General features: G+C 30.8%; 1 protein-coding gene across 1 annotated transcript in view; it reads right to left on the reverse strand.

Annotated features, from left to right (window-relative positions):
- LOC148280070 (zwei Ig domain protein zig-8-like) overlaps positions 1-13,342 on the reverse strand; it is a 180,575-nt gene that overhangs the window by 69,358 nt on the left and 97,875 nt on the right. The window contains exon 4 of the mRNA XM_088228969.1: positions 9,061-9,193. Coding sequence (XP_088085095.1) covers positions 9,061-9,193 — 133 coding nt within the window. The remainder of the gene's footprint in view (positions 1-9,060; positions 9,194-13,342) is intronic.

Here is a 13,342-nt window from a genome sequence, read left to right on the forward strand (position 1 = left end):
GAGGTTGTTGGACCATTGACACCACATACAGCATCGCTACTAGGATACTCGAAGTAAATTACATTCCACTTCGCTCTTATAATTAAAAACAAGCTAGGGTTTCACCCCCGCTATTCACAACCCGCACCACAGAGAAAATTATTTTTCCATATTTATATATATACAAGCTCTGTTTGCCCACTAAACAACACCTTGCCCTAGTTCTTGTACGTTCAATAAACCATTTTAGCAAGATTGAGTTATGAATGCCAATATGTTCATAATCTTATTCCGCGTCCATGTAGCTACAGAATGATTATTTTTTCCTTTATTAAATAGTATTTTCAATTTTTTTTAGTGCCAATCGCCACTTATTGATTTCACATATTTGATTTTAAAAACAAAAAAAACATATCTTGTAAAATTTGCAAAATGGGCAATTGAACAAACAAGAACTGAGGCAGCGAGCAGTATTTTGAAAAAATGTATTTTTAGGTACATTTTTTAAGTACGTATTTTCCACTTAACTGGTTTTGGCTGGCTGAAAGATACTTCTTTGAGCAATTACTCATCGTAAGTGCATTCATTTTGTACATTATTTTAAATGAATAAACAAGTTTTAAATGAAATATTCAGATTTTTAATTCTTAATAAGCCATAAAAACAAGACATTAAATAAAAATGTTTTCTTTATATGTTCGGTTCCAAATGAGTTTTTTTTTATAACTTCTGGGAGTATTATTTGTACATTATGTATTATATCTTTAATTATTAATAAAAATAAAATAAAATAAAATAATAAATCAATAAACTTTTTTATAAATTTCATAATACAATAACCAGTTTAATTAATCGCAAGAAAAGTTCGTCAATTTCATAAAAACGTCAATAGTATTTACCCATCCGCACCCGTGGTGCATAAAGCACAGAATTGGTACTTAAATTGCAGCGCATCTAGAACTTTAGGGGGAAAAACACAAATAAATAAATTAGTTTCATTCGAAAAGTTTGGCTCTGTACGAAAAGGAATTAGGTTAGTGTTACGAGTATTTTCGTTTCAAAAATCAGAACTAAAGTTTTGAAAGGAAGAAAACAGAAGAGTTTATTGGTTCTGAGTTTTGATTCGTTGGAATTTCGTTCCAATTTCAAAACCGTCAGTTTTAATTAAAATAAACTATTTTAAAGATTGAAACAACGTTTTTATTTTAAATCCCGCTTCTCCCGCTTAGATCTCGCTTCCTCTACATTCATACATCTTCTCATGTAGGCGCGCTAATTATTCCGACTTTTAACATTGTAAAAAATGAATATATACTGTTTTTACAATTTTGGTTTCAATGTTTAAAATGTTATATGTTTAAACCAAAGAATTTCAATATACGAGAAGGCGCGTCGAGTCCAGTTTGAATACATCACACTGTGTCAGAAAATTGCCAAATGCCGTAAAATTGCGGTATTTTAACGCGCCTTTTGGTAAAATTACGTAAATTTACATCCTTACTTACGCATTAAACGGGATCTCACCGTATTACCTTTAAATCCCAGCAATATGTTGACACTTAAAAACGACACAACATGGCGCAATTGAATTTGAATCTGCAATAGCGTACTTAACGACGTCTACAGAGTAACTAATGGCCAAAACGTAAAACTACTTATTCATGAGTAGTTTTGTTGGCTTCAGTTTGATGTGCGTACGCGGTTTCTGGACTATTATAATTCTATGATAAATTGATATTTTTTCTCAAATAAATATTTTGGTTTTACAAAAAGTAGCCTGATCCATTGCCAGTCTAGTAAATATCGCTTTACAAAAAAAGACTATCCGTTAGTCTACAGCGACTACGACTAATTTTCTACAAATAATTTATTATCCATTAAGAGTTTGTCCAAGGAAGAGATATTTTTTCGAGGCAAAAAGTAAACATTTTTCAGCTCTCCGGCTATTCCTATTTAAAAAACCACTTCAATCAATTGATCTGTTGCGAAGTGATAGAAACACAAACACAAACACTTATTTGTGAATTTTGAGTACGTATCGTGTGACATGTTTCTCTAATTTGGAGCCCAATAGGCGCCACTAACATTACCTACCTGTTTTGCGAATTGGAAAACTATAAATAAATCAATGTATTATTTTATTGTATAACAAGTCATAAAAATGAGCATTTTTGACACCTTTTTCCATACGCAATCAATCAAGATAAAGCTGCCAAAGACGTTCTCGATATTTGCGCAGCGTACGATGAAGATGCTATAAATGCTATGATGCTACAATGCGCGTCTTAAAACATACTTTTTTGTCTTATACCTAGTTTCAATAATAAGGTCTTATTTTATCTTATTTTATTTTATTTTGCATATATTTATATTTTCGACACTTGTGCATTAAAATTTACACACATGTCCACCCTCATTCCAATATAACACACACTCACCCACCCTCTCACTCACTTACACTCACACAAACACACTAGTATCTATTGTACGTGTATTTAATGTATTTCTGGGGATATCTGTCATTGGTTTTATTCTCCGTATGTTGTATTTGTTATATTTTTGTTACATGTTGATATAAATAATAAATAACTAAAACAAGAAAAAAATGACTGACATGTTTGTAGTAAAATAATAAAAGAGAATACATTACCGACTAATTTGGTGGAAAGTATTGAAAGAGAATATATTATTGACTAATTTGCTATAATTTTTTTGTTGTTGTGACAACAGAAAGAGCTATCAAAAATACTTATTTTCGTCTACTTAACGTTATATTTTGAAGTCTTGAAATAAATTAAATAATGAATGTATGTATGTATTACGAGCGTTTTGTATCGCTGTGAACGCTAGGATCACGTGGTACAAGTTATCGTGCCGGCAGCGCCCCCAAGTGGCGACGAAGGTGAGTCGCGAAGAAGGTCACGTGGTAGACGCACAACCGGTAGCAGAGTGAATATATGATTGTGTAACAAAATGGAATACAGTTGAAATTTTTCTCTTTAATAATATTTCTATCATATTAAAATACTCAATTACACCTCTAACAATAACGTAAAAACAAATACAATATCATAATAACAGAAAAGTTTCTCCCGAAAAACCTTAACCATTTTCGTTTTTTTTTGGGGTCTGTTTTAAATTTAGCACAACTTATGTTAAAACATAATATTTCAGAAGCGGTAATTATAATAATTATTATTAAAATAATACTTTGATATTTTTCTGTTTGCATATTAAGATTTTTGACAGTTTACTCATATGCAAAAAAAATATATAATATAAAGCCTCCTTGATGTGTTTTTAATTAAAAAATACAAGTTTTTAAATAACTAATTATTTCAGGCACCCTCAGTAACTGAAATTTTAAATTCGGTTTTTAGTCCTTTGTTTGAATAAACTCTACCTTGTCAATATTTGTAGCCCCTTACTGTTTTAATAAATGTTTTAACGTTTATATCTTCCTTTTTAAGGGGTGCTTCCAGCGCCCCTTATGAAAATGTACCCTGCCCGCTTTACATGGTTCAAATATCTGAGCCAAAAAAATTCAAAACATTTTAATTTAAATAATACCATATCATAAATCAAATAATTTGAGACGTTGATACTTAAATAATAAAAACACTTAACTTGTGATTTTTTCTATTAACATCCTAAGAGCGGTAACTCTTAAACGTGATACATTAATATAATTTTTTCAAAGATTTATTTTGTAAAAAAAATAATTTTTTTGTATATTGAAAATTAATTATCGATCAAACAAATACAAATGTGTATTAACATGGTGAGAACGAATGGTACAACGCAAGACGAAGACGACCAAGAAAGACGTGGAATAATCAGATAAATAATATCTTCAAGTTTGGGCATATGGTCATGTAAAAAGCAAACTCAACCAAAGGGCATGTATAGCAAGATTTATTATTGTGAAAGAAACTTGAAATTGATGTCAGGATATACATTTGTTGCTGTCTTTTATGTCTTTTTCGTTTTTGTTTGTTTAAAGGAGTAACCCGCTTAGCCTCTATTTCAAAGGCTTGTCAGTAGGTAGGAAAGAGAGGATATGGAAAAAAGCAATGAAAAATACACCACAACACTCAGACCAATTGAGAAAAAATCTATCTTTGATTTCATTCTTGCAACTAACTAAATCGAACCCGTGACACCAGTCTCACAGTTAGCCGTCTAACCAACTGCGTCACGGCGCTTGTTCATGATGCCGTAATAGTCGTGGTAAATATTTTTGATTTATTTGTACAATAAACGTTATGCGTTGTAAGTTGTCATCATCTTTTTTCTATCTTCACGGAATGGTGTGTAGGACTAGTACTAAATGCAGCGTTTATTTATCAAACAAAGGTAAGACGATCAGTTATAGGCCAGGTTCCGGTCCATGGACAATGAAATATAGGAGTATTTAACCCCTTTAAAAACAATACTTAACATTAACCATGCCAAGAACTGAACTTCGAGTCACTAGCATAGTAGTCAAATGCGCCAACCATTGCTCAATAAGGCGGACTACTCCTTACTTGATTTTCTCGTTGACGATTGAAAATTTTTGAACGATTCGTAACAATTGTCAAAAATTCAGGTTCTATTCCACAACCATGGCTGTATTTTCTAATACGAGGTCTTTGAGATGTGGACCTGAAGATGAATCCTAATAGATACCACATTACAAATCACACGGTATTCAGCAGGATTAAAGAAACCGGGCACCAGTCAGACACTTTATTGGAAAAGTGTGCCGAATGGATTCTCTATATACTGTGACATGAACATTTCCTACGCAATATAAGGAGAAAAATGAACGAGGCATTGATTGGCAGAAAACGTTTTTGCTGTGAATATCTGTAGCAAATGTGCCACGATATAGACTGTGCCTCCTATTCAGAGTTAAAAAGAATAGCTGAAAATTGACCACTTTGGGACTTTGCTGACAACCAATCCGCAGAATTAAAACTGAAAAAGAAGCAAACGAGCAAACAACTAAGAAAATGATAGGATTTTGTCAAATTTTGATGCAAACAAAATAATATGCGCGTAATGCATGCGCATTACTAATGCAAACCAAATGCAAACATATAAATAACAACAAAATAAAAATACCTTCATAAATACTGTGTACTTATTACATATTTAGATGCTTTTAATTTTTTATTTAGATAACCAACAACTATGTGTATCTCATATATAAAAGAAAACAAATTAAAAATAAGTCAAATACAGGTTTTCACAAGTAGCATCACAGTAAGTTAAAAAATATTCTCGATAATAAAATGAACAGTAATCTAAAGTAAATCCAAAAGAAAAGAAAAAACACTACACATTATTTCTTAAGCAAACGCCGCACGTCATTATGATTATTTGCAAATTAATTTATGTTGAATGATTTTGTTAGTGCATTAAAATTATTCAAAGTTCGCCATAAATATGAATTTTGCCGATTATTAGCGAAACAAGAGGAATATGAAAAAGAAGGTTATTCTTTAGTACTTTGGAAGGAACCCTAAAAGAGAGTTTGCATAGTAGTTCGGAACAGTCAATTGAACCAGAGATAATGTTTCACAGATAATACTGTACTTGTAGTTGCACAATACACATGACCAGGGGTATTCAACAAAACCGAAAGAGCATTTAAATGTGTTAAAAAATGGTTAGACAGAAATTTTTTGACACTTAATTTTGACGAAACAAAACGAATTTCTTTTAGTATCAATAAACAAAGACAACTTGTCAAAAAAATAAGATGAAGCTGTATGTAGAAGAATGCAAAAATTTGGTAAACGCATGCCCAGTTATAGCAAGGACAAGCTTCATAAAATATCTGAGAATTTTCATTGATCTATTCCCCAGATGGAAAGAACAAATCGATATAACCGCAAACCAAATAAAAAAAATTGTCCGCTCACACTGCAATAAATTTGAGAAATGTACTAAATATAAAAAGGCGCCACGGTGCAGTGGTTAGACGGCCAATTGTGAAACTGGCGCCGCTGGTTCAATTCCCGTTGCAAGGAAAAAGAAAGATTTTTGCATTAATTGGTCTGGGTGTCGTGGTGTATTTTTCATCCCCTATTTATATATCCTCTCTACCCCACCTGCTAACATGCCTCAAAAGAGAGGTTTAGCAGGTTGTTCCTTTTTTAAGTATAAAACAATATAGTCAAAAGTCTATGTCTATACAAACGCAAATCTGACTTGAAATGATGCACAGGAGCTGGCAGCCGACAGAGATGCTTGGACACCATATGCTCCAACTAGGGAGCGACACGGAATTATGATAAAACTAAAATTGTAAAATGTTTCTCTTGGCGCGGCTTTTCTTATTAAGGAATATATTGTTAATCCAATTATAAAATGTATTCTTGTGAAGTATTAAATAAATAAAATAAAATAAAAAATACACAATTTTGCATGATTTGGCATCAGATTTCTAAGCAGTTTTTAAAAACTTCTAAACCACGGCTTATTTCTTGTTCAGTTTTCTAGTCCATATAAAATTGACTTTAAGTAAGTATTCCATCTTTTCACCTTTTAAATCCTCCAAAAATGTCGAATTTAAGGGTGCTTCCCTTATCCTTTATTTTATTTCATTTTACTGAAAAACACTCAAATCATTAACCTTTCGGTTTTCGTTTCTCTTTAAGCTCGACAAGAGAAGACTTTCTCTCGGATTTTATCATTCTTTCTAACTCTTTACATTCTTGAATATTTATAAAATGTTAATAAGGACCGATTTTTTTGAGAAGGACTTGCTTGAGGTATACTTAATGGTCGTGAGACAAGTGGGTACATATTTGTATCTATTCATATAGTACTGAAATGTGGTCTCTTTGGTGTGTATTCATATTTTTTTACATAAAATATTCAACTAGCTTCTAATATAGGCAGAATGACGCGACGTGAGAACGTTGGCTTACCTGCCATTGGCTGGTTATACAAACGTTTTTTTGATAATAAGGACACACGTTTATTTTTGCCATTTTTGAGCTTTTTATATATTCGTAATAAGGGTTAGTTTTTCGTTTTATCTCTTAATATGATTGACTGAGAGTTTTTACCGTGCTCAAATCAAAAACCTGCAAAAAGCACTACTTTAGTGCCACAACCCATGAAGAAAATACGAAAATACAGATTAATAAAGAAAAGTCAGAGCGCAATTAACCTTGAGCCCTCTAAAATTATGACAAACAACCCTTTTCTAACGCAAATTTAGTCATTCTTTAACCATCAGCCTTGTTTTGACGTGAGATTGACATTTAACTCGAAATCAAATAAAAAGAAAGAACTAAGATAGACCAAATCTTAAATTGAGGTAGAGATATTTTTTTATTTTTTGTCCTAGCTTATATTTTATTTAGTTTTATTTTATTACATTTGTACCTGTATTTAGTATAAGAAAATGTGTTTACCACTGTTGAAATATACTGTATAAGACCGTCCATAAACATATAAAGAAATAACAATAAAATAAAAATGGCTGGTTCGTGAAAGCGTGCAAAAACTGTCCGGATAAAAGAAAAAAGACTTTTTATTGATATGTTGGTACCTAGGTACTTGTTTATGATTAAATTCCAAAATTTTTTTTTTTTTAAACAACTATTGAATTAAATCAAGTTCCTAGGTACTTATTTATGGTTGAATTCCAAAACACGAACTTAATTTTAAATAAAGAATTCTTTTTTAAAATATCACACTCTGCGCAACTTACCAACAAAGGTGCATATTGTGTGAAAATTCATTTTTTTTAATGTATCAAATGTCAGTTAAAATTATTTAAGCATTACTTAAAATTAAATTAAAATAAGTAAATATGTAGAAACGAAGACATTGTACAGTAATAATTAGGATTCATCAAAATAATTTATGTTTTTAAACGTTAAAATCATAAAATTAAGAATAGTCCAGGAGCCGCACACGCGCATCAAACAGAAGGCGACTAAACAACTCTAATACCCGTATGCAGAGACAAACCTCAAGGTGAGGTAAGAACACTCTATTGTCTTAACCTTCGGGTTATTTTCTGCATATGAGATTAGAATGTACTTTCCTCACCTCAAGTTTTGTCTATGCATACGGGTATTAAACGAGTAGTTTCACGTTTTTACCCATTAGTTTCTTTGTAGACGTCGCTCAGTAAGCAAATCCCGATTTAAATTCAACTATGCTGTGTTGTGTTGTTTTGAAGTGTAGAAATGCTGATGGGATCAACAAGAAACAGGATGGAATCATGTTTCATGTGTTAATATCGAATGCATGTGTAAATAGCTAATGCATTACTCAAAAATTTCAATATTTTTCCACCTGTCAGATTGACAAAAAAAACAAATAGACTTTTGTTAGTGTTGCCAGGGTAGTCAATATTTTTCACTACTTTTTATTAATATCAAATTTTATTTAAAATAACATAAACATATTCGTTTAATGTAAAATAAAATTTGTTTTATATTTAAAATTTAAAGTTTATTAATTCAATTACTTTTATTGAATTACCCTTTACTTATCTACTCTGTTAGGTCAATCAATATTTTCACATGTACAATAAAATTTTAAAGAAATTAACCAATTGCTTTTTTTAAAACATAACTATCTTACATTTGTATTTTGGTTATATTTTTTGCGATTTGACAACATTACGCGGTGACTTCACGCATGCGCACGGTTAAAGTGGGAGAATTTTTAACACAGTCTGATGTATTCATTTATGATTCTACGCTTTTTCTGGACTATTCTTAATTCTATGGTTAAAATGCAAACTTTTTCAATACACAAAAAAACAACTTCCTCCAAATATTTTCGAATATGTATTTAGTCGAATGCAACCATAAAAGTTTGCTGAAAAACACGGAATTCGCTCCTCACTTTTTTCTGATGCATATATTGAATAAATTATTATTTACAAACCTAATTCACGTAAATTAGATTATTTTGCAAAAAACTGCACGTAAATTGGTCTTATTGAGTCTATAAAGGACAAAAATACATAAACTCATTTATATTTATATAGATACATAAAACCAGTCCAAGAAAAAAAAAAAGAGTACTACAAATAGAAAATAATGTGGATTACAAACTTACCGACAACATTTAGTCTAAAAGCGAGTGACATCTTTGGCTCTGTGTTGACTTGACACTCATAGATGCCAGCATCTCTTTCTTGTGGAAATTTTATCTGCAGCGTCCAATTTTCAGATCTGTCTGGTCTTATAACCTGAAAAATAAGGCAAGATGCTTTTATGAAAAAGTTTATTAAATTTTCTCAAAAACATCTAAATTTCGTTACTTTTTAGCGAAAAAACTTTATGCAAACTGTGTGTTTAAAAATTGAAATAAGCACATTATAAACCACACCTGTGCAACTATTAGTAATGTCAAAATGTTAAATAAATAGTTATTGTTCCTGCCATATATTTGTATGCGGCTAAAAATAGCTTAGAAAGAAATATTTTAAATAATGAATAAATTGTACTTTTACATATTATATTGAATAAATGCTTCTCAGTTTTCTGTTTGGAGAAAGATTGCACATTTTTTCTTTAAAAGCATTTTTTTTAAATTTACACGTAATACCTTTTTGTAATTTCTCTTTGCCAATATTTATTTTATAATTTTTTGCTTGCATTTTTTGAGACATAAGTAGCTCAATAAAAGCAAAGTCCTGTGTTTAGTTGGAACAAACAAATTATTGACGCAGACATACCTATATATATATATACATAACTATGGCTTGCATGCACCAATGTCCCGATTGTATAGCATGGTAAACTTGAGACAAGATCTGGGCTTGTTCTGTCTTTCTAAATTTTAACAATCTCTAAGATAGACCCCATCTTGTTTTGAGGTAGTTATTACTTTTTTTTTATTCTAGCTTTAATTTTATTAAGTCGTATTTTATTTTAATTGTACCTGAAGAAATTGTATTTGCCATTGTTAAATAGACTAAATGGATAAGTCAGTAAATAAATAAGTTCATATTTATTTATGTATGTATATATAAATACCGGAAATATTATATTAAATCAGACACATAATGATAAAAATTAAAGAAAATATAGATAATCCATTTTTGTAGTTGTCTTTGCCACTAAAACAGTGTAGGATGAACATTGATTGACATGGTTTAGCTCGAAGTCTTATATGTTAATTGTGTTTATGAATATATTGTTAACAGTTATTTTATTGCCCTTGTTTGTGTTTGCTACATAGTTTCATGATTTTTAAATCAGTTTCTTGTACACATGTTTTTTCATATGACTGTTGTAATTGGCCTAAGCCCAAGCCGTATATATATAAAAATAATACGTAACGCACATAAATATGCTTTAGCTAAATAATGATATCCATAAAAGTGTAAGTATTAAATATTAAAGACCTTTTAAACATGTTTATTCTCAATCATAGGCCGAATGTTGAATAACACGATGCGTGTAATGTTTTAAACCAGCCAGAGTTGCTTGGATCTAAATTTCTTGCAATAGAGAATATCGAAGTCTAGGGTTATGACCTGTCGTCGAGTGGTAAAAGTGGCAATTTTACACATTGTGTAACATTCACTACTCTACCTTAGTTAAAACATCCACATTTTCTCAAGTCTTCCATGTGTTGACTTTTGTAAATCATAAAATAAACCTCAACATCAAGTAAACAAACCTCAAAATAGATACGCGTGTATTCACATACTATTTCAATTAGAAAGTTCAGCACTACAGAAAATTTGATTAAAAATATATTTTTTAAAGTTTTGTATGACGTCACCAGTTTTTCTAAATAAACCAATTGTAAGAGATTTGTAGGAACTTTAAAAAACACATAGCGCTGATAAATCGAAAGATATATTTTTTAAATTGGCTTACTTTAATAGTATGTTAAAAAATCTTTTTTTTTAACCATTGAACTTCCATGTTTGTCACATTTTACTTGCCATAACTGTTCACACGATTAACAAGAGACAAGTGGTAAGTAAATTGTGGTAAGAGTAGTTGGCTTGTCGCTAAGTAAACAGCATCGGCTTCTATTTACGTGCATTGACACTCACTAATACGAAGAACTAATTCAGCATGTTTGCACCCAAGGTATATATAAGTGTAAGTTACAATTACTAAGCATTAGTTAAGAAGCTCGTGTAAACTCAGCAACGGTTTGTGTTACTTACATACTTTAAGAATTGATTAAATATAATGAAAAAGTGGCTTAAACTGTCAGTTGGGTCGCAGTGAGTCACATCTTGCTGCAGGGTGTGATTTTATAAAATGCTGCCAACGCCTAGTTCCGTACCACTGGCAACACTATTAACTAGTCCTACGTGTCAGCGTTCACGTAGCAAACCCTGGGCAATGGGATCACACTCATAACGGTGTGATCATAGCAGATAACGATAGGATGAAAAGCGAATTTCTGGCGCTTCAAAACCAAAACCAACCAGAAGATTTATGCTGGAAAGATGTGACATTTTGTCATCCACTCGACAATAGTCGATTAAGCATTTCAATTGCTTTATCATAATGCTATTCTTGAAAACCCCCCGGCAATTGAATTACAAATACGAATTAGAAAGTGGAAACACGAACAAATCCGTATTTATCTATGGCTCTCCTGGTATCCTGCCACACGTAAACATTTATTAGTTCTTGTCAGACTTCTTCCGTTGATTATTTTGTGTATGAAATATTATAAAAAAAACATTAAAAAATGCTTTACTGAGACACTGAAACATTTATAATTATTATTTGCCTTTGACATAATACACACTTATATGTTATTAGAAATATTTCATATTCATTTAATGAATTTTAAAAACATATTGTATAATATACTAGTATATATCATGTTCCTAGTGAAACTTTATTTGATAATGGAGTAAAAATAAGTACATTTATATTTATTGCATATTTGTTGATGCGCCATCATCATAACATTGATTAGTGTTATATAAGTGTAAGTGACAATTACTATGAGATCATACTCATAACGGTGTGATTACAGCAGATAGCAAGGGGATGAAAGGCAAGTTTCTGGCGCCTCAAAACCAAAATTAACCAGCCAAAGAAAGGTATAGCCGACAGGAAAATCCACCAGAGATGGCAATGAGAAACCACTTTGGTTATCTTTTCCCAGGAATCACTATGGCGAGTACATCCGATAAGCAGTTGTTCTGGCTGTGAAATGAATGATTAGCTCAGGACCAAGATGCTTTAGCTGTAGTGATCGCCAACGTCCGGGGGACCTGACAAGGCACCGCAAGAAGAATAATAAAAAAACTTATTCATATTTTATTTAAAAAAATTTTTTTGAATCTCTTGCAGAATTTGTTTTACATCTAACCAGATTTAAACATGTGTAAATAAACTTAATGTATAATATTTTTCATTATAAGAGGTAAAACATTTTTGAGTGGAGAATATGGACGTCTTGTGACATGTGCAGTGCATAAACAATACTTATGGCATGTCGTTGGCTAGTTTGAGAGATCATATTATATGCGGTGTAATATTAAGTAAATATAAATAATACATGTATACAGAATTCAATGAAAATCATAAATACGTAGTGTTTATAACTGTCTGAAAAATTTGTAATTTCCTCTGTATATTATCTGTATTTCTTCATTGTTTATTCGCACATGTTAAAAAAAAGTGTATTTTAGTCGTCGTCCATCTTATAAGAAGGCATATCTCGAATAAATTAATTTTTGAGACGACTTTTTTAACTTTTGTTTGGAAAATTTTCCCCTTTAAAAATATTATCACTGTATTTCGCTTGGTTTTTTATTTTATATTTTACAACAGAACGAAGCCCATTTATTCCATAAAAAAAGTTAATTTTTATTACAATATTCATAACTCAATTTTGATAACAAACGAGATACGCCTTTTTGAAAAATGGACGACAAAGTGTCCTCGGTATGGGTAACCACAGTGAGGACACATGATTTTTATTATTTATCGATGTTTATAATGTTAAAAAAAATATAACGAAACATAAACGAGTATTTAAAAATAATACCGTCGATTACTATGTCAATGCAAATAAAAAAGATGAAAGATAATATTCTTCAATAACACAAAAATAAAACAATTTATAACTGCCAAGGACTAAGAATACAATAAATATCGAGAACAAATAAATTTTTCATTTTATTTATTTATTTATTTTTAAAAAAGCTTGAGTTCTTATTATTTGCTCAAATGTTGAAATTTTCAGACCATTTCCTAAAAGTTGATAAATGAAAAAATAACTTCTTCAAATAAACAACTACCCTGACTTGCAAAAGCCACAAGGGCATATAATTATAAGTGCATATGAACAAGAAGTGGAAATATACTTGTTAGATCTTTAAATACTGTTGTTTTAGTTTTTATTT

The sequence above is a fragment of the Micrasema longulum genome, unplaced genomic scaffold (assembly GCF_059751315.1).
Source record: "Micrasema longulum isolate JH-2025_06_02 unplaced genomic scaffold, ASM5975131v1 h1tg000619l, whole genome shotgun sequence".
Classification (NCBI taxonomy): domain Eukaryota; kingdom Metazoa; phylum Arthropoda; class Insecta; order Trichoptera; family Brachycentridae; genus Micrasema; species Micrasema longulum.